Source organism: Platichthys flesus, chromosome 20 (genome assembly GCF_949316205.1).
Source record: "Platichthys flesus chromosome 20, fPlaFle2.1, whole genome shotgun sequence".
Classification (NCBI taxonomy): Eukaryota; Metazoa; Chordata; class Actinopteri; order Pleuronectiformes; family Pleuronectidae; genus Platichthys; species Platichthys flesus.
In genome coordinates this window covers 15,089,833-15,111,605 of record NC_084964.1, presented here as the reverse complement: position 1 = coordinate 15,111,605, position 21,773 = coordinate 15,089,833, and the positions used below count along the sequence as shown (strand labels likewise).

General features: G+C 42.5%; 2 protein-coding genes across 6 annotated transcripts; both read right to left on the bottom strand.

Moving 5' to 3' along the window:
- Window positions 1–737: 737 nt before the first annotated feature.
- klhl11 (kelch-like family member 11) lies at window positions 738–4,939 on the bottom strand. The gene is made up of 2 exons (XM_062378503.1): window positions 4,137–4,939; window positions 738–3,342 (listed from the first exon to the last, which is right to left on the bottom strand). The coding sequence occupies exons 1-2, from the start codon at window positions 4,700–4,702 to the stop codon at window positions 1,758–1,760; spliced, it is 2,151 nt and encodes a 716-aa protein (XP_062234487.1). The 5' UTR covers window positions 4,703–4,939; the 3' UTR covers window positions 738–1,757.
- A 651-nt stretch (window positions 4,940–5,590) lies between these two features.
- aclyb (ATP citrate lyase b) lies at window positions 5,591–21,276 on the bottom strand. Of its 5 annotated transcripts, none has more exons than XM_062378499.1 (30): window positions 21,124–21,276; window positions 18,154–18,335; window positions 17,890–18,012; window positions 16,949–17,011; window positions 16,382–16,572; window positions 16,069–16,148; window positions 15,786–15,916; window positions 15,451–15,569; window positions 15,200–15,336; window positions 14,829–14,890; window positions 14,435–14,552; window positions 14,181–14,335; window positions 13,797–13,890; window positions 13,487–13,543; window positions 12,290–12,319; window positions 10,960–11,101; window positions 10,504–10,672; window positions 10,314–10,418; window positions 9,997–10,193; window positions 9,788–9,869; window positions 9,582–9,692; window positions 9,365–9,492; window positions 9,183–9,276; window positions 8,774–8,928; window positions 8,508–8,658; window positions 8,173–8,316; window positions 7,948–8,061; window positions 7,615–7,697; window positions 7,058–7,134; window positions 5,591–6,972 (listed from the first exon to the last, which is right to left on the bottom strand). In XM_062378499.1, exons 2-30 carry the CDS (start codon window positions 18,310–18,312, stop codon window positions 6,878–6,880), a joined length of 3,366 nt encoding a protein of 1,121 aa, XP_062234483.1. In that variant the 5' UTR covers window positions 18,313–18,335; window positions 21,124–21,276; the 3' UTR covers window positions 5,591–6,877. The 5 variants fall into 5 exon arrangements, with proteins under 5 accessions (XP_062234483.1, XP_062234482.1, XP_062234484.1 ...); XM_062378498.1 differs by having other exon boundaries at window positions 21,141–21,276; XM_062378500.1 differs by lacking the exon at window positions 12,290–12,319 and having other exon boundaries at window positions 21,141–21,276.
- Window positions 21,277–21,773: the final 497 nt, after the last annotated feature.

The following is a 21,773-nucleotide window of genomic DNA, read 5'->3' as shown; positions in this document are numbered from 1 at the left end:
TACAGAAAAATATAATAAAGTCAAATAATAATGTATCCACCATAGACGTGATCATTTGAATCATACCAAAAATTTAATACCAAAAAGAAAAACTCAATTTGTGTAATTCTACAAAGATAGAGACCAAATATCATAAAAATGATTATACAAGAACATCTACTAGCCCAGTAATTGAGGAAAAAAATTACTTTGCAATGACAAATATTATGGTTCTTACTGATTTTATGTTCCATCCTATAATGAGCTTAATACCCATATTTAAATACGCACTTATTTAGCCTAGATATATATTTCTTATATTTTGAAAATGATGTACGCCTAATTAGCTATTACCAGCTGATTTTTTTTTTTAAATTCCACTGGATGTACATATGACTATAAATAAATTACTTTGTTACAGAAAAGATCATAATTATTCTGTACTGTATACAAATTAGAACTGTTCCGTGACTTAAAATATTGACAAAACTATAATCTTAAATGGTGACATATAGTTATTTATTATTGTAGCTTGTCTGCTTTTGGTTTTGAGCAACATCAACAGCTCAAGACACTTGGCAAGACAATTATCTGTTTGGCTAAATCTGGCATTTATCATACATTAAATTTGCTGTGATCCCTGTTAATGGATCCCTGACAAATATATTTCATCATCAGCTTGTAAAATGTCTATTTGGCTGTGTGTAAATAAGAAAAAATAGATGGGTACGTTGTTTTTTCAGAGATGACATACTACATTTCACTGCAATATGTTTTATTTATAGAGTTTGTGCACTTATAGTTTCTTACCATTTTCAAAAGGTACCTTTGGCTTGGCTTGGCGGAATACTTGGCACTGGGAAATCATACACAGTCTATAATCACCTCTTATCAAATTTGGCACAAAAATCTGAAGCCTCAAATGTGACATCTCTATATTACTGTCAAAATCTCCCCGTGTCCGTTTTCACTCTGGAAAGGGACAGTTACTGAAAAAAATCAAAGCCTCCACAACTGAATGAACTCATTCATCCACCATTCCTGTTCACCTTATGCACAGTGTGGTAGTGGAAAGGTGTCAGGCTCACCATGTCTAATGAGGCCATAAAGTTACAGACAGCTTGGCTGGAGATACCACAGGCACGAGCAGTTTCGGATCAGTAACAGAGAAACATTGAGCTCAGCAACAGGTCCACACAACACTGAGAAGAAAACATTTAAATTAACATTCAGGGGCTTTTAGTGCAGGAAATGCAGTTATATCATCTGCATCGATAAAAGATAAGTTAGGAACATTGAGAGTGTGTTTTACACATTTTAGAGTTTTTAAGCAGTTTAGTGTCTGTGTGTGAACATGTGCTCTGTATCACTTAAATGAAAACAATGATTCCAGAAAAAATAACAAACCAAGACCTCAACAAACTTTGGTTCCTGCTACAACGACACTTTAAGTTAGAATTTAAATGTAAATCAGAAGCAGAGATTTTTTGACACGTTATTGTGGCGATATTTGGTCGAAGTTCAAGATATGTTGATCACATAAAGCAATTTTAAGCATCTGAAATAAATCATAAACATTTATACACATTCATTGGAAGTTAAAAAACATCAGTAACACAACAGTTTTTAGTGCAAAATCACTTTTTTCTTGGTATTTCTTATATTTTCCTCTTTTGGCAATTTGAACGGTGTGAACTTCAGCCCCACGTAAACCCATGCGGAGAATAAAAACCTCAGAAGCATTGTGCAAGGCCGAACGTTTCAATAGAGATTCAATGTCAACATTCGATCTGAGTTTGCAGCTGCCTCCGCAGGCTGAGGGTGCGCAGGTGGAGCTGCTGCATCTGCTGCATGCGGTCCCGCTGACGAGCCAGGTTCTGGGGCATGGGGTAGCGCTGGCAGCCGTACAGATACTGGTACGGGATGCGCACGTGGCAGGCCGCTGCCCGACAGCGGGGCTGAGGTAAGGGCGGTAGCAGCATCCATCGCTTCTTTTCGGCACAGTAACGGTAGACCTCCTTGCGGTACTGCTTGTCCATGTTGGTGCTGTTCCTCCAGCCGCCAATGACGAACACATCCTCCCCCAGGTAGCAGATGGCGGCACCTTCCAGACCGAGGACCTCTGGAGGGAGGCTGTCGAGGATGTCGTCTGAGATGTTTATGCATATTTTCTGCTGAGCGTCCTCCTGCGCCACATCGTAGTTCTTGGGGCAACAGGAAGACGTGTGGTAGAAGTTGGTGGACGCGACGGCCATTTGAAAGACGCAGTAGTTATCGATGAGCGGCAACGAGTCCACATCCTGCCACTTGTGACTCTCTGTGTCGTAGCAGGTGGTCACTGTGCTCAGCCCGTCCTCGAAGTCCAGGTCCACAGGGCTCCTGGCCATCACGTACACGTAGCGGTCCTCCACGCTCACCGTTTTGACATCTCGTAGTATTTTTGGCGCCGGGTCGAGGTTGTGCCACTCGTCCTGCTCAGGCTCGTAGACAGTGACGTCCTTAAAGCCTGGACTGAAGTTTCCGTGACCACCGATGCCGCAGAGAACCTCCTTGACACACGTGAGGCCGAAGGAGTGCTTGCGAGAGCTCAGGCTGCTGAGCTGCTCCCAGCTGTTGAGGTTGGGGTTGTAGCGCTCCACCATCTTGGCGTAGCCTGGCTCCATGGAGCCCGCCACATACACATGGCTGTCGGTGACTGCGATAGCATGTCCATCGAGGTGGTTGTGAATGTGCGGCAGGTTGACCCAGCGGTCCTCTGCGACAAAGTAGCCCACACACTCACTCAGATACTCTCCACCTTCTGAAACACCACCCACGACCATGATGACGTCCATGTTCTGGCCAAACCGTGGCATGGTGGCGGTCATGTGGGAGGCACAGAGCTCTAAATCGGCAGACTTGAGGCTCTCGAAGTGAACAGCCTGAACCTCGAGGGTGTCGGACACCAGCTTCCGACAGGACGCACTGTTTGCCACTAAGGGCTCCTTCCTCACCACCTGCAGCAGGGCGGTGGGAGCAATCTGTGACAGCCTCAAGAGGCCGAACAGCTCCTCAAAGTGCTTCTCTCGCTCCACCGGGTTCTGCTGCACCCATTTCACGACGGCCTCGAACAGCTCCTCCTCAGAATCCACGGTGATTTCGGAGTCCGAGAGCCATGTGCGCAGGAGGTGAAACGGCAGCGAGAGGAATTCCTCGTTGCGGATGATTTGGTGGAAGTTCCTCCGGATCATGGTGGCGGCCCCCAGGGCGAGCTGGTCCAGGGTGTACATGTGGGCGAGGCTGTGCACGGCCACGCAGTTGGACAAGCTCAGCTTCTTCATGAGAAACTCTCCACAGAAGCTCTTCAGCTGCACCAACAGGAACCTAGAGGAGAGAATACATACCAGTTATCAGACTAAAGTGAAGCCAAATACTCTCAACCGCCCCCTGGTGGCTAGCTGGAATAAAGGTAATATTCCCTGCTTCCTCCATGTTAGTGGATGGGACCAAACTACAAAGTCAAAATGCACATTAAATCAATGTTTCTCAAAGATGGTTACTGTTATTTTTAGGTAGTTCTTATCACACAGATTATCTCTAATATCATAAGGTCTTGAGATAATGGATGCTGGGATTAGGTGCTATACAAAAACAATATGTTTTAACTGGAACTGGAGCCGGGTCTAGTGATGAAAAAAACCGTGACATCACCAGTGTCTGTGTATTTACGAAAAGGGCAAAGGTGTAGGTGCAGCAGAACATGAGAGTTGATCCACCAGCACACTGTTGACACCCAAAACAACAAGTCACGGCAAATAACAACGATGTGTTCAGTCACGAAACACCAACACAAGCCTCACCTGTTCCCGGCAGACTCACTTCGGTACAAGTATGTAGTGGGTGATACAATTAAACACAACAATGCACATGTTCAAAGTATTTAAATCGTTCATCCATAGACATCAGTCACTTCAAATTTAGGATTCAGATTAAATGTAAGATTTAAATACTTTCATGTACATTGTGGTGTTTCATTTCCCCTACTACATACTTCCACCCAAGTTCCTAGTGGGTGATACAAAAAACGCATAAATGTACATGATATTTTTATTTAAATCGTTCATCCACAGACATCCGTCCCTTCCCCTTTCAGGTTCAGATATAGTGAAGTACATCACCTGTCAGCCAGCTCCAGTACTTCATGCACGCTCGCGGTGGAGACCGTGATCTCCCCGGTGTACATGAACTGGATCACCCTCCTCACAGCCTCAGGCTCCAGCCCTCCCTCGGAGCTCCAGCCCTTCAGCTCCACTCTGGCCGACTGCGACTCGGAGAAGTGTCCGCCCAGCAGCAGGGTGAAGTAGTGCGACGCCGCGGACAGAACCGAGCGGTGGGCGGCCAGCGTCTGGACCCGCTCCCCGCCGGTCCCGCACGCACCCCCGGAGCGGAACTCCAGCGTCACGTCGCAGAACAGCCCCGCCTTCCTCTGCTCGTCCTGCCGCCGGGAGAGCTCGGAGCGGTGGGTCGAGCAGGTGAACTCCTCGGCCTCCTCCGGTTCCCCGTCACCTGTTAGCGCCGCTCCGGCCACGCAGCTCCGGTCAGCGCGGTCCTCCGGCTCCTCCGCAGCCGCAGCCATACCCCCGCAGGAGGCCAGTGTCAGAGGCGGCCGGTGGCTCTGACGGATCGTGGGGAAGAACTCGCAAACGTAGAAAACACAAGTAAACAAACAGTCAGTCAGTGACATGCATGCGTTGCGTTCGCGGCCCGGACTGAAAACTGCAGCTCACTTCCGTCTTCAGGTGATTTGTGTTTTTCCGCTGATGGAGCGTCAGTGGGAGACAACAGGTCCATTGTGACACGCGTACTCTCAACACAACACGGACACACAAACTCGAGGAGAGTCCTGCGTGATCTTTAACGTTGCTCACGAGCCGTTAACGCGTCGTTATTTCGTAGGGATTTAAACTTTGTTTCAGTGGAGGCTCCGTCTCTGCGCATGCGCGTTGTGCTTTGACGACCAATGACTTGTTACGTCTTATTTAATTTATACAAGTTATATTTATGATACGTTGTTATACATCTACGGTGGCCCCCGAAGTACAAAACACACAACAAATTACCAAATATAACAAAACCTAACCAATCACAAAATATAACAGCGAATCACTACACAAAGCAAAACATAACAAAACACAACAAATCATAAACTTATTTGTTGATTTACTTTTTGATTAGCACCTCAGGGACAACGTATATACTATTCAGACAACAAAAATTCAGAAACTTTCAAATCTAATGGTAAAGGATAAGCTCCAGTTATAAAGAGTTCATAAACATTGATTGACAGTTGATAAATTATTTATAGACGAGTTATTAAACTTCACCTGCTTAAGACTTAGAACTACAGACGTTATTGATTATTGTACAACCTATAATCAATAATTTAACTAAATGAATGGGTGGCTGACTAGTTTTGCAAATGGACAAACTCACAGTAGCATTATTGAATTAAAACAGCTCTTTTCAGAATCAGAATTATTTTTATTGCCATATCTCAAGCCTCATTAGCTCTGTCCAAAGATCCCTCTTCTTCACCTTCAACCAATACACACATTAACCAGCAGCCAGAATGAAAAGTTAAACAACACTGGTTTTATTATTATACTATATATGACAGCATTATTACAAAAACAAAGCATTTTTTTCACAGTTAAATAAAAACAGCAAAACAAGGTCAAACATAACAGGCGGTAAAATTGGTGGTTTCAAAGCCTTTTGAGTTGGTGAAGACTTCAGCGAACAAATCTTTTACAGACCCCACATCATTATAATGAGCAAATCGCTTTTCGGCTTTCATGGTCCCTCTCCAAAAGATGCCTCCGAACTCACAGGGCTCATTCATGAAGCGTTTGGTTTGGCGTGTCCACACGTTTGTGTTTTCTGACAGATATTCAGAACAGCAACGCATGTGGTTAGCTTTGGATTTATTGTGGTGTGTTGTCTCGAATGCATCTAATTTACAGCTGCTGATGAATTCCAACCACTTGTTGATCACAGGGTTTGTAAACAGGGTAGTTGTCAAAAAGGCAATGGTGGAGTGACACTTAAATCAGCTTGTGTTAAATTCCTTCAGCTCATTACGACCCCTCCTTCTCAAAATGTCAGATCTAGATTAGCTCTGTGATATCAACCAACGGAGCCTGTTTTTAAACTTTTAAACAAAGACAACTTCCTAAAAATAACTTTGGTTTATTTTTTGGATGTTTCTCAATGGGATTGAGCCGTGGAGAAGAAATGAAAAGAAATCATGGGTCTACATTGGCTAGAGTTTAAACTTAGGTGCAATACTCAAAGACAAAGCATGGGTAAGCACACTTTTCTTGTGGCTTGATAAAGGAAACTGATGCTTATTTAAAATAATATAAAAAAGTGTTTTTTTTTTTGGTAAGTAGTATTAAAGTCCCACAGTATTGCTGAGCTTGAACAAATTTCTCTTATTAGCTACTGCAGTTTAACTTAGAATCTGTAACACGGGTCAGGTTTGAAATGGGCTTTGAATCCCGGCCTCGTACCAACTAAGCAAAACAGATTTCTTCAGCATTTGGTTTTAAAGTATCGTTGATTTTAAGCTCCTGCAATTGCTGTAATTTGCATTGGTTTGGCTCAAAACTGAATAAGTTACATCTTAGCCTTTTTTAAATAATTTGTCAAAAGATAAATCTAAAAATATACTTCCCCTTTGTCTCCGTAAAAACTAGATTGAAAACCTCTTCCCAGATCCCTCAGCCAGAGAGTTATTCAACTTTCCAGAATCCTCCTGGCCTTTTGTTCCAGAAGGCAGCTGTTAACTGGGGCGTACCAATACACCAAGTGAGACGGGCGGCCACATCAGGAAGTGCGTCCCAGTCAGATGTGCAGTTTACATGGACATGTGTTCAGGGAGAACATAGGAGATGTCGTCCCAGGGGTGTCGGTACAAACCCTGTTTCAGTCTCTTCTGGTCCAGGTAATGGCCTAATACAAGACAAACAAACACAACTTAGACTTGTTTTATCATTTTAAACAGTTGGTGTCATGACTCAATCTTAATGGGACTCACCAATAAAGCCCATACTGCGGCCAAGGACAAAGATCCCATTCAGTGCACCGATCTCCACAAACTCGTCAGCCTCATCTCTGGAACACGTTCAACATTCATGTGAGACAATGCAAGGCAGTCAGCGTGAGATCAAAGCCGAGAGCGACAGTACAGACAATGCCCTTTTGACATGCACATTTTATTCAAAATGTATTTAAGAATCTTTTTATAAATAACAGTATTATTATCATTAGTAACTTAAAGGAACTATTATCCTACTGTGGACACCCATAGTGGGAGGCTGGAATAAAATACAGTTGTAATAAATAATATAACAAATAGCTTGATAGGAAAAGATGGAATTGTCCGAAAAATATTTTACATTAATGATTTAAATAGTTTCTATATCTGCTTACAACTACACTTTGGTGTTATAAACCTGTGTAATATATGCCTATTAATGATATATAGAAGAAAAGTAATAAAACAACAACTGTTCAATGGTTTCAAAGTTGTGGTTTTGCCATATATTTTATGTACTCATAAAACATTTTTTGTTTCCTAGCAGACATTCTTACCGTGTGAATCCGCCACATGTCCTGAGCAGGTCCACGAAGGCAACACCAATAAAACCGTCCACATTAAGGATCAGGTTGGGTTTCTGAAAAAAAACAATTTTTTAAATAAAAAAATCAATTAATCTCGTTATTTGTGAGCTAGCAAACCCTGTGTCCACATATGTTGGACTGAAATGAATGTTTTTCATTGTAATGTTCTTATTCTAACATTTGAACAATATACAGGTTCCTTTACAAATGCCCTGATGGTAGCTTCTGACTGCCTTTCTGACCATTTCATGTCATTAGTGTTTTTGCTTCGTTTGCCTCTCGGCTAATTCAACTGACAAGTACCTTTGAGGTGGTGATTTTCTCGACGTCGAGAGCGTAGTCGAGTAGCTGGGTGGAGGGGAAACTCTGCTTAACAAAGTCCTTCAGAATCTGCACCCGCACGTCCGGGTTGTTGATCTGAAAACAAAGACAAACTGTAATTATTAATACATATGTTTTACAGAGATAATCTTTTAAAGCTCCTGACTATGTGACTTAAGAGATTGTGATAAGCTGAGCGCTGCATACCGATTTGACCCTGTGGCCGATGCCCATGATCAGCTTCCCGTCCTTCTTCATCTTGTTGACAAACTCCATGGGGAGCATGCCGCTGTCGAATGCTTTGCTGAACTGCTTTGCAGCTGCATCCAGAGCCCCCCCAAATCGGTCCCCCTGAAATAAGTGATTACATAACAATTCAGCACAGAAATATGTTGTTCAGTTTGAACCATTTTTTAAATCAAAGTGCAGGGAAATCAGTTTCAAATCTAGTCGGTAGAAAAGTACATATTCCTTCCACTTCTGTTATTTTTATGCTGGCACGGTGTGAATGTGTGTAATGTCTTTGTGTCATGAATACTGACGATGGTGAGTAGACCAGAGGTGAGGCATGAGATAAGGTCTTTGCCAGCACGAGTACAGACAATGGTGTTGTGTGCACCAGACACAGCTGGCCCATGGTCCGCAGTCACCATCAGGCACATTTCAATGAACTTGCAGGCGTAGTGCGGCAACCTTGACAAAAGAACAGAGATATTTCCACTGAAGATGAGTTTCTTAAAAATAATAAAGAGCCATCTTCTTTCCCCAGTAACTGATTAACGTCCCGGTCTGGAGTTTTCACACTAACCTGCGCTGGAACCAGAGCAAGCCCAGCACTCCTCCTAAACCCATCTCCTCTTTAAAGACCTCAGTGATGGGCATGCCAGCGTAGATGAGCTCCTGGCCTCGCTCGTCACAGATGCTCGTCATGAACGAGGCTGGTTTACGGATCAGTCCCAATTCCTGGAAAAAAAACAGCGGTGAGTTCAAGTGTTATGTTTGCAGTAAAAGTGGCGTCATTAAATTTTTTGTCCACAAGAGAGCGCCAACAAGTTTATATTTAAAATGCTAAGCTCCTAACATACTGTACCAAGGTCACATTTCTTAAACAAACAAATCCTTACCATAAAGGTTTCTTTATGTTATGAGTCAATCTACACAATAGCTGCTATACAACAACTAAATATTTAATGTTGTTTAATCATCAAGATGCTTACCCTTGCCCAGGAGTAATCCATAGGTACTGTCGGGGGAGGAACCTCCTGAGCAGGAATGATGGTACCATTGGCCACCAGCTCATCATAAACAGTCCTGTTTCATCAAATATACAAACAGAACATCAGTGAAAAACCCTGGAAACACATCAGGGATAAGCATGATCATGTGATAACCCTCTCACTTGATGACGTTTCCCAGCTCATCGAAGCTCTTTGGAACATAAGCTCCGGCGTCCCTCAGAGCCTGGTTCTTGGCTACTGCCGTTTCTGAAGCCTGGTTTGCGCAGGCCCCTGCATGGCCAAACTGAACCTGAAGATGACAGCACAACCAAATTAATGAAAAAGCCCTAAATCCTCACCCCACAACAGAATACTTAGCAATTTCATTCCTCAACAAACCTCTGAAGCAAACATAGTGGCACAGGTTCCAATACACCAGCACACTACAGGCTTGGTTATCCTGCCCTCTCTGATTCCTTGGCAGATCTTGTACTCCTCTGTGCCTCCGATCTGGGTTGTTAAGAGTAAAAGATGTTTAAAAATGACAAATTGCTTTGCCCACAGGACAATCTGAAAATATAAACATTCACAGAGCCTGTCCCCACCTCTCCCAGCATCACTATCATCTTAATCCCTGGAGTGTCCTGGTAACGAAGGACGTGTTCCATAAACGTGGAGCCTGGATATCTGGCAAAGGGGAAAGAAATATAACACAAGTCCTTCCAACAACAAAACATTTTTGTTGTCAAGATAAAACCATCTTAAATTCTTAACTGTCTCTGAGACCCAACAATGTGCAATTCAATTTTTGTACCTGTCTCCTCCAATGGCAACACCTTCATAGACGCCGTCTGTGGTGCGGGAAATGATGTTGTTCAGCTCGTTGGACATTCCCCCAGACCGCGACACATAAGCCACACTGCCAGGACGGTAAAGTTTGGAAGCCAGGATGTTGTCTAGCATACCGCCTGTATTACCGATTTTAAAACAGCCAGGCTTGATGCCACCAACCTGGGAAACAGAAAATAAATTTATCGAATTAACTTTTCACTTAAAACAAGTGTAACCTACTGCTTACGTGTATCTGTACAAACAGTCCAGCTTTAAAGTTGCAGTTGGTGTGAAGCGTACCGTGGCAGGGCCAATGATCGTGACAGCTTTCTCATCAGCCATCTTGATCAGCTTTCTTGTCTGTGCTTCAGGGATGCCCTCAGCTATAATGGCAATAGTGTGAATCTGGAAACACAATTAAATAAATGACTTAACTTTAATGTCCGACCGAAAATCACCCGTTTATTCAGTAAAGTGTTTGACTTTCTACCTGTGGGTGCTGCATTCCCTCAACTGTACTGTCGAATGCGGAGCGCAGAGATGCAAAACTGATCAGGACGTCCACCTCCGGATGCCTCTTCATGGCATCGGCCATGTTCTTATAGACTGGCACCAGGATTTCTTTGTGGCCCCAATAGAACTTCTGCTTGTGATCCCCTCTGGGCAACAGGAATATAAAGTTGAGCTGACTAGATTTTCAAGTTTAACATTTATCATCTTGAAAGATATGAAGACTTGAATTGGTAAAACAAGATTCCAAAAACAGAACTGCAAGTTAAAAATGGCTGAACAGCAGCAACATGTGTTGGTTACGTCTTCTTGAAAACAGATGTTTCTTCCAAGTACACAAGTTTAAACCACTAATACAAAAACACCAATGCAATTTGTGAATTGACTCTTTTAATTTCGTTAAACTGAGGCAGTGGTTAGATCTTGGTGAACCTACGTGAAGGGATAGACCATGGCTGCCACTGAGGGTTCTTCCCGGGAGCAAACGTAGTCAAAGTCCATCATGCCTTGCACAGCACGGGTCTGCATGCCCCAGACAATGGCCTTGGTGTTTTTTCTGAAGAGGGTGGTGGCTTTGGCTACATGAAGGAGAAAGCAGAGAGAGAGAGAGAGAGAGAGAGAGAGAGAGAGAGAGAGAGAGAGAGATTAAAGTTAGTGATGAAGAGAGAAATAAAAAGTAAAATCACAGTCAAGAGAAGGAGGTCTGGCTCAGATAAACACCAGGAACAGGGATGGAAGAAATTAGAGAACAGAGAGATCTTGTTACGAGGACAAAGACACAGGAGGTAGAAAAAATAACTGACGACTTTTTACCACTGAAGAACAATATTTTGTCGACCCCCCTCACACCATCAAAAAGGATTAATTTGGGATCTCAATGTTAATATTCAAACTTGTACTTGTACAGGGGAAGCTTTACCAAATGATCAACACTGAAGTTGATTAGAACCATTCCATGCTCACATGCTGATAACAAGGCCTGTGCAGTTGCACTGTGTGAGATAAGACAGATTGGCCAACTTCACTTCCTCAGAGGGTAATGACTTCATCGAATCGTCATAAAAGTAACTTCTCTGCCAATATCTAAATAAGACACCTTTTCTACTGTGGACTTGTAAAAATTGCTCAATGCTCTTAGAGACATGTTTCTACACCCTATCTTTTCACCATGTGAGGTTGTCTGAGAGACAGAGCCCCCGAGTGGGGATGACGCAGTTGTCTCCTAGTTACTGAATTAATACTTTTCCCTATCCAGATACTGCGATGACTCAGAAGTAAATCAAGCCCATATGTGAAGAATAAAAAAAAACAGCCTGAAATATGAGGGATACTAAAAAGCATATGAAGACTCAAGTTCAGATCTCGGTTTTGACACCGAATGTAAATATATTATGTTTACAATGTGGCTGGAAATATGTATTGTTAATCACCATGTCACATTTGTTCTAGTCCTACCAAGAATCTTCCCTTCTCTGCCTTCTGTTGTTACATCTGATCTACAGTAATTTAGGCACACAGCGAGCAACTGTCTAGTGACGTTTTAGGACAAAGCTGTCAAGGGGACTGCTCAATTTGTACCAACCAGTCTAACTGATAGTTTTGTCCTTTTTAATTTACAGCTCTAAAAGGAGAGTTAGCCACCATCATAATGGGGAAAAGGGGGAGGGACAAACTGCTGAGAAACATCTCAGAGCAGACAATGATGGGAAGGCAGAGGGGAAATAGGCAGAAGACCGAGAGGACTGGTTTTTCACACCCTTCCATACCTCTGCTGCAGCCTGAAGAGGCTTGTGCTTCTGTGACCCCCATGGGATGGAAACACAGAATGTGACAAAATAAGCACAAAAGGAGAAAAGAATGAGTTAATCTTTAGCTTATCGTTTTTGAATTGACTTCAAAGCATGGTGGCAATTGTTTTATCTCTGAAACCACTCCATTACAAGCCTAGCAGAGAGAAGAGCATGCAAAGCTGAGCTGTAAAGAGCATGCCTTTACTGTGCTGCTATAAGAAGTGATCTAAAATGTATAGTCAAGCCGCTATTCAACTCTCATTCCCAAATAGCCTGAGATGAACTTCTGACACAACATCAAAAAGTATCTCCACACAACAGCACACAACTAGACTCAACAAATCTTTTCAAAAATAAAGTATTTATGAGCCTTAGCAATTAAACTATTACAGGAGCTATAATCAATTTGGGGATTATTTCCACAGTTTAACTATTTTTATCTATTAATAAAAAAAATATTATTGCTAAGGAAAATATACCTGGAAAAGAGTTGATGCAAACAAGTTGATAGGGCTGTGCGATATATTTTGTGTAACAATACAAAAAGATCTGTTGTTTCACGTTTTTTGGGCAATAAATCACTTTTCTGTCAATGTTTTTTATCATTTGGAAAGCACTTCACACTTACCGCAGGATATTGCATGAAAGCAACACAAACAAAAATCAAGTGAGAGAATGTTACATAGAATGGGGTCATTCTAGACAGGAAGACTCAGAAGAGACAAAATGAGGAACATGACGTAAAAGGGGAGCTACTCTTCTGTTGCATGGACATGGTTTGAGTCTGACATGGACCTGAAAATCCTACTTTGCAAATTACGCTGCAGACTCCAACACCACTAACGTTTTTCATCACACCCACAAGAATCATGAAAAACAATACAAACAGAGTATCTGGATGAGTAATCCAGACTCAGATGCAAATGAGTGGAAGCAGATAACAGCTTCAGTTGCAACTCATCATCTGCAATGACATGGCATAAGGAATGAGTAACATATAAAGATATGTATTGTTTTCAGGATGTTTTTGTTCCTATCGCACAGCCCTTCATGTAGGTGTCACACACACACAGTCAAAGTCCTTTCTACGGAGATGAGGAGACAATTGTAAAAACCAACGTGGAGCATGAGGACAGCAGCGAGCAGTGAGGTCATGGCACACCTACCACTTACCTTTCCAATCAGCTATGACCACATTCTTCAGAGGCCACAGTATAGAATGAAGAGAGTCTTAGAGAAACAAGCATGACAAAGAAGTGGGGTGAGAGGACAGTTTGTGCAGCAAAACAAAAGAAGAAGAGAAGGAGCATAAGGAAGAGGAGGAGGGAGAAAGCAAAAGAAAATGCAGAATAGCAGCGACCGCATTGGGGGAGGGAAAAATATAGGAAGTGAGGGCAAGAGAAATGAAAAAGCAGAAGTGTATGAGTGCCTGGAGTCTTGCTGACAACAAATAGTGGAGATGAGAGCGCCACAGTTTAGATACCTGCTGGAAGACCTGCTTTACACTTTTTCGCTGGGATGGCGTCATTAGGCGTCCTGGGTTCAGAGAACGACGCCGTCCTTGTTGCAGCTGGAGTCTGGAGCAGAAAGAGAGAAATTAACCCTAACCCTAATGTTTTGAGATGGAACTTATAATTTCAGTCTTTCAGGGAAAGATAATTCTGCAGAGGCAGATATGAATATTTGACGGCAACAGCTCCTGTCTTATAAAATGTCTTAAATGAATAATATGGTGCTGCAACGGCAATTAAGTTTGTCCTCTGTTTTTCCTTCACAATAAAGAAAATGCTAAACACTAAATCAGCTCTGCACCAAATGACCAGCAGATCATTCTGTTTTTCCAAAGCAAGCTACTGAATTTAAATACCATTGCACTATTGCTGGCGTTGAGGAGGAAGTTGGCGGTATGTGCGTCCATTGGAGGCTGGTTGGGGATCGGCCGGTGGCCCATGGCCATTCCAACGATGGCTGTCATGTGAGTCTCGGTACCAAACACATGGATAGGAATACCTGTGGTCTTTCCTGCAGAGGAAAAAACACAATTTTAATAACTTACAAATCAGCATCTTTCTTGTAATGATTAGTCCAAAAAACATTCACTCTCTGCATCAACTAACTCACCAACTTCACCCATCACCCTCAGCCCCTCCTGGTAGTTGGGTCCACCACGTCGAACAAATATTGTGACCTCATGCTCCTTCAGAGGACCTTGGTAGTCTTTGATGGCTCTGACAATGCCCTGAAGTGAGAGACACACAGGTCAGCTAGAGGCTTGAACATTATCAACACTTTTAAACAGGTAAGACATTTGTCCCTCTCAGAAAATAAGGGGAAACTTTGATTCCATGTTCCTCAAACACCCATTTTAAACTTCCAAAAACATTATTTTACTTGAAATTTCACACTGAGCTTCTCCCCAAACATACAGCTTTGGGAAGAAACTATTGCAGTGGTGTTGGCGTTCTCTGAGGACCTCACACTATGTGGCAACGTGATAATGTGTCTTGCGTTTCACCTTGAATGTGGCTGCTACATTGGTGAAGTTGGCAATACTTCCTCCAATGATCAGCACTTTCCCTGAAGAATAAAGAGAGAAGAGGTGACATGTTAAGAGCATGTCCGTGACTGAAATTTGACACCCCCACTAACATAGTTGAAGTGACAGCCTTGAGGTCTATTGCGGGCCAAGTACAAATAGTTAACCTGGAAACAGGCTAGAGGAGAAGGAACAGGTCACATTGAAGAACAATGATATAATAGAAAAATATCCAAGTTCATTAATGGAGTCCATCTTCTGGTAACCTCCTTCTCCCAGCCTTTCAACTTTGGCCAACTTTCTTTTTAACTTCTCTGATGATCTTTGTAAAGGGCGTTGGCTGAACTTGCCTTCAGGATGTTTTTCACGCGTCATGAGCGAGAGGATGGTTTTTGCATAGTCGTAGGTCTGCTGTTCGCTCGGAGCGCCAGAATATTCGCCGTAGTTTGCCAGCTCATCCACTCCACCCAAGTCACAGATGGTGTCACTTAAGAAGAGAGAAGATGGACAGTCAAGTACTGTGTCCTGATTGTAGTTTGTAAATCTTACTATAGATGTTGGCTAAAACCTCTCACATAAATGTTGTAAAACAATGTACTACCTGTACACAACCGAAGCGCCTCCTCCCGCCACCATGGTCCAGATCCGGCCAGTAGGGTTCAGCAGGGTCAGCTTCAGACTGGCCCCGCTCTTTGCATCCAGATCTGCTATGTAGGCCTCCTACAAGTGACAAATCATATATGTATATAAAATATTACTAGGTATGCATGTCATTAAAATAAATGAATCTTTGAAGTCAAAAACATATACCAACAATGCATTACACTTGTACAGCCTGTATGAATAAACTGAGAAAGTAGAAAGTAAGGGGAATATTATAACCCCAAAAAACAACACCAACTAGAAAGGTCAGATTTATCGTTCTTCAGATCTGACCTCTGGATATGCCTCTCTGCCGAAAGGTGGTGGGAACTCAATGTCACCCCATTTAGCCTTGCAGATATAATCCGCTGTGGCATCAATCTTGGCGGCCATGTCAAGGACGTACACTCCTTTGTGGGTGACAACTGGTTGATAGGAGAAAAAAAAACACACAAGTTCTTAGCTCATGCGATCAAATTATTATAATTAAATATAAAACATTTAAAAACTGAAGAATAACACTGAATCTTGCTTGTAGGAATCACAAAGAGTTGAGAAAACATCACATAGTACTTACCGAGGGGGTTGATCTCGAGGTAGGTGAAATAGAGGTCCTCGTAAAAGTTGAAGAGACCTACGATAAATCTAGACAGGGCTCTTTATGGAGAAACAAAATTAAGAAAAGTTCAAATAGGAAATCAAAGACAACTCTTTTTAGAGAACCACTAAATTAAATAAATAGGTAACAAATAAATTCACAGTGTTCACATTTTCCTCCTTCTGAAATGAAGCCGAGTCTGCATTTTGAAAGTATCAAATAGAAACAATATTGTGATCTTTATGTTGCGCTATAGATCTTTCCAAGTGGATGAATAAGGATGCATTCGTACCCTTTCTTGTTTTCAGGGACGTGTGTGAGGAGCTGATCTCTGACTTGTTCCTCACTCAGCTTCTCGTCCACTGCAACCATCAGCCTCTGGGCATTGGCGTCCACGTCGCCCACCTCCACTCCTCCCTCGTGGTGGAAAAGCACATGGTCGCCCTCACGTGTGGCATAGATACACACATAAAACTCCTCTTCCTGGTCAAATACATGGACATACAAATACATCATCATAGATTGACAAGTTCTTTTAACATTTGACTTGTTTAAGTGAGCCTGTTCACAAACACTTCACTGCTTACAACAAAAATGGCACACATACTGCTAGACCCCAGTTTGTTCATTTCACAACAAATATTAGGAAATTAACCAATTAATCACATGATCGGTGAACTAAAAGTAACACATAATAATTGATGAAAGCTGGTCCAAGATGCTTTATTGCCCTGCTTAGAGGACTGACACTTGGTTTTCTTCCTTGGTGTGGGGTCTATGCCGCTCTCTGATGATTTATCTATGATTAAAAGGCTAAGCAAATATACTTGACTTGACACAGGAAGATAGAATACATTACCTGTGTGTGTGGAACAAACGGCTCAATGAGGAAGTTCTTCAGCACACCCTTTGCCTTTCCCACCTATTAAAGACAAACCCCAAACATGTAAGTTTCTGGCTCCAAACTAGAACCTATTGAAATTTACTAAATATAAAAGTCAGTCATAGTTTCACATTAAACATCTTGGTAGTTACTTTGTTTAGTGAGAGCAAGTTTAAAAAAAGCAAGAAACCAATGCCACAGTGGAAGTATGGCCTCTGGCTGTTTGGAGAGAAGATATGCATGTCTGTATATATGGTTGACCAGAATAGCTCCCCCCCCCTCCTCCATTGGCTTTACGTCACCTCTGACCTGCAAGACCTAAACATAAGCTGGGGGACGATGAAACCAGACACAACATGCGCCTACACATGACAGGTCCTGGGAAAAAGGTCAAACTGTCGGGCAAATGTTATGTAATTTACAAGATAATAAGTGTGAAAGGATGTTTGCTATATATATGTAAGATGCAATGAATTTGCATTTTAACTGCTTTTTAACAACACGTTTACCACGTCTGCCCGTGTCACACATTTCTACCCAGGGGATAATAAAGTCGTATTTAATTAAAAATTATTATAATAAAAAGTCCCCCTACAAAAAAGGAGACAAACTGTGTTGCCCAATCAAATACGTCCAAGTGAATATTTATGGAAGGGTGCTTTGTGAACTTGGGAACATGAACAGCTTTTTTATGCTGATTAACCAAGAGATCACAGCAGCAAACAATAGCTAAAACGGTAGAATAGTCCTTTATAGTAATATAATCCTCTCTAAAGTGTGTGATATCTAATAAACTTTTAGATCTGTTACTCTAACTCGAATTCTACGATCGTACCTCATTGTCTCAAAAGGGAATGCTGAATTGTTTTTGGTCTAAAATCTCACTGTGACAAAAAGAGGGAGTAAAGTAAACTTACAGTGGTCTCTTTCATGAGGTGGCTTTTGACCCATTCCTTGACACCCTGCAGGTCCAGGTTGATGCCCACCAGCCCAAGCTTCCCGCGTCGCTTGATCAGCTGATCTGGCTTCACCACGAGACGCTACAGGAAGAGCGAGCGGAAGACAGATTAACCATAAATCAAACAAAAGCCACGTGAAACCGATACTGGGCAAAAACCTGCCTGGTATCATGTTCAGGAGTTTGTGTTTAATAAATTTGAATGAAAAAGCAGCAGTTTTACCTCAGTCAGCAGCCATGGGTGCTCCTGCGTGAGGCGGTCCCAGTCAGTTGCAGTGGTTACTCTGGCATAGGAAAAGCGATTCTGCACGGCCGCTGAAGTGCAGATATGCTTATATAATAAATCTTTTCCTGTCTGCTCTGAGATGGCTTTCGCCGACATGGCTGCGCTGGCTAGCACAGGACCTTTAGAGAGAGTGAGTTGGAAAGTCAATTTACAGGAGGAACATGATAATATCTACACAATGATGGTTAAAAGATAAACAAAAAAGAAGCGTATGTTGATTGGGAGCGACATGAGACTACAGGCCTTGGTTTAATCAATTAAAGGGTGTAAAGAAAGAAACTGATTGATTGAATGTGCTGGAATTAAATTGTTTAACCGGTCCCAAAAACGTGTTTTACAAAGTAAAAGTGACTCATCCTCATTTCTGAATTGAAGCTATGTGGCCTTCCAAAGCTTTCTGATGCCTTGCCAGCGACACTTATCAGTGGTTGAGATTTTTGACAGAGACAAAATACAGAGATGAAGTGCGAATACATTGGCTATCAGCTGCACGGCCACATACCACCAAAATATTCATGATGGTTGCCCGAGTTCAATGCTATACTACGTTTTCATCCAGTTGTTGTGATGCTAAAAATGCAAACAGGCCTAAGATAAGCAGAGAATTATATGATCTGAAGTTGAAATGATCTTGTCTTTAAAACTTAATAATCCTACATTGTAGTGACCGGACTGCATATTTTGTCAGATTTGTGTATGAATGTCCTCATTCGTCTAAAAGGTGATTTTCAATATTGCCAAACCAAAAGCTTTTGGAAAATGTACAGATAAAACCACAATACTGCAGAGTTTGAATGTTCCTGTTTGTGACTGACGACAGCTTCATTACTTTGATCTAAATGACTTTGTTCCAAACCTAGAAACCTGAGATCCACAATGAAAACAAATCCCTTTGTACCTCTTCAGTCATGTTTACTAATTAGGCCTTGGACTGCTTTCATTCCAGTGACAGTGTCAAACTGTCAACACATACTTTAGAGACAGCGGTGAATCTTCAAAGTGACTTTGACCATTTATGAGTTTGAAATGAGAGGTAAAAATCATACTCTAACATTCAGTCAGTCACAGATCCTGTCCTCAAGTCCATGACTAGTCTGTGGACACAACTCAAGTCCCCTTGCATCATTCAACAAACCAGCCTTTGTGCATAAGATAGTAAAAAAGTGTACTTATGAAAATAGAAAACGTCAAAATCCTATGTAATTGTTCAGAGAAAAGATGAAGGTTGAGCTCAAATTATTCTTCAATCATTGATACGTCAATAACTGTTAGATTAATCAATAATAAGAAAAAGAATGGCCTCTGCCAAGGTCCAACAGTCCTCTTATGATACCACACTTAAATTCACTAGATCCACATTTATATTTGGACTTTACTTTCACACACTTAGGGATATCAGTCCCCTAAATGTGGCAGACCTCTGTGAAATCAATGTAAACTGTGAAAACTGCATGCAACGTTAAAGTAAGAAAAACATTTTCCTGGATCTGCTCCAAAAACTGATGGGTTCCACTCTGAGCCAAACCACATCCTTCCACAGAGTGTTTTACACAAACTAACAAACAAACAAATAAAAGTGAAAACATAGCCTCCTTAGCTGAGGCAGTACCGGTTAGTTCCGGTTCTAAACACAGAAACGATGCATAACCACAGAGTAAATAAGATTTGGTATTCTACTACCAGACCCTTGGTATGAAGCCAACATGATAAGTGAATCATATGTAGACTTAAGATTATTAACTGACCAAAACAAGTAGCTATCAGATCTTGCAATCTAAATGATGAACTCGGATGAGGACTGCACCGACCCCCCCCACACACACTCCCGTTTCATCACACAATGTTGTCAGACCTGCTCTGCAGACACGCCACTGGCAATGTTTCATCAGCAAACACAAACAGATGTTAATATGTACTTTGTTTACTTTGGTGTGGTGCCTGAAGTTTACAGCTCTAATCTAAAAGGGAGATGCGGAGCTCCTGAAGGCTCCTCCATTAACTAAACAGTGATAAGCAGTGAGGCTTGATAGCATGAATCTTATCTCCTCTGCAATCCTGAACACGTATTCCAGCTTCTGAAATACAAAGCTCTGTGGAAGCTGTGGCACCGCCATGCATTAAATCTGCAAAGGGGTCTGTGACAGGTGGCTTAGCGGGCTGACCTGCCGTGCTTTTAGAGGCAGATGTCCCAGTATTTATCCTGCACATAATCCACGGGTCCTGCCCATTGTTTGAGACTATCTAGCCGTGAAATGAATGTCACTGTGCGGCTTTCTGAGATGAAGGAACCTGGGTTTGGGGTCGGCATGAGCAGAAGCAGTTCACGGGAGTTACTGGGTGGAGGTAGTGGAGTTGATGGATGTGGTGGTGCTGCTTCACAAACAGCTGTTTGAGGAATCCATCCAATGCTCCATCAACATGCGTCAGGCGAGCACTAAATGAATGAAGCCCCTGTCAGCATCAGGAGCAGCTACCACACCCACCCCTGCTAGCTCTGCCTGCAGGGGAAGTTCAACAACTTTGCGCCTCGAGTAGCCACGGGGCTGCATGAAGGAGCAACTTGTGGGGACATTTCATGGGCATGTCATGAAAACATCCAGTGGGGGGGGAGATGACAAGCCCCCCGGGGCAGGGGCTGCTAATTAAGGTTAGCATGCGAGTAATCAACGTTGCTAGTGATGAGGCAGTTCATTGAGCATGAAGTCAATTCTTAAAAGACCTCAAACTAAAAGAAGACATCAAATAAAACCCGTGTCATCGCTGGTGGAGCCTCGCAGCATCTCATATCCGCTGACCCGGACTCCTGACTCACTCAGTCGCTCGCTCACTGACTGGGGCTAACCCGTGTAGCCTAGCTAGCTAGTTCTCAGCTAACACCGGGCTTTAAGAAAACACACACACACACACCGGGCGGAAGTGGTCACCTCGTCGGTCGGAGTCGTTTTTGTTCCAGAAGCCGCGGACACTCGTCCTTGGAGAGAAGTGCCACTGCCTGAAGAGTCGCTTGGTCCCCGGGTGAGTCCTCAGCCGTCAGTCGGTCGTCTCCTCCTCCGCTCCAGTGGTCTCACCACAATCTGGCGACCGATTACACGTCGCTGCCGCCCGCTCATTGGCTCACAGCGGTCACATGGGAGGTGCCAGACACGCCCAAGGCTTTAGAATGAGAACAGCGGTTGGAATAAAACACTGTAAAACTGTCAAGATTAAAATAAGCATTGTTTCAAAAAATTACAAAACGTACACACAAAAATTCCTCACTTTCTTTGAATTGAAATTTTGGTTTCAAAATTCAATTTTAGGGCGTTTAATTTGGAGAAAAAAACTGAGCCAAGGCTTTATAATAACAGTTTTTAGAGTAAAACTAAGTAAAACTGTAAACAAAAAATCCTCACTTTTTAGTGAGGCCCTATTGAAATATAATATGGTATCTTGCCTGTACTGACGGCAAAGCGAAGGCACAACCCTGCTTGAAGTTGTACACATTAGCCAGTTTGTACAATACACATATTAAGACTCAAGAGCTTCTAAGTTGTGTTGTTAGCACAAAGGGCAACTAA

What these genes read in the sequence shown, in the direction of transcription:
- klhl11 (XM_062378503.1), bottom strand. Translation starts at nt 4,702, where the DNA reads ATGTCACTGACTGACTGTTTGTTTACTTGTGTTTTCTACGTTTGCGAG. An exon ending in GTACTGGAGCTGGCTGACAG is followed by an intron (nt 3,343 to 4,136) that starts GTGATGTACTTC and finishes TCTCTCCTCTAG; the next exon opens with GTTCCTGTTGGTGCAGCTGA.
- aclyb (XM_062378499.1), bottom strand. Translation starts at nt 18,312, where the DNA reads ATGTCGGCGAAAGCCATCTCAGAGCAGACAGGAAAAGATTTATTATAT. An exon ending in GTCCCTGAAAACAAGAAAGG is followed by an intron (nt 16,149 to 16,381) that starts GTACGAATGCAT and finishes TTCTCCATAAAG; the next exon opens with AGCCCTGTCTAGATTTATCG. An exon ending in TTGCTCTGGTTCCAGCGCAG is followed by an intron (nt 8,659 to 8,773) that starts GTTAGTGTGAAA and finishes TCTTTTGTCAAG; the next exon opens with GTTGCCGCACTACGCCTGCA.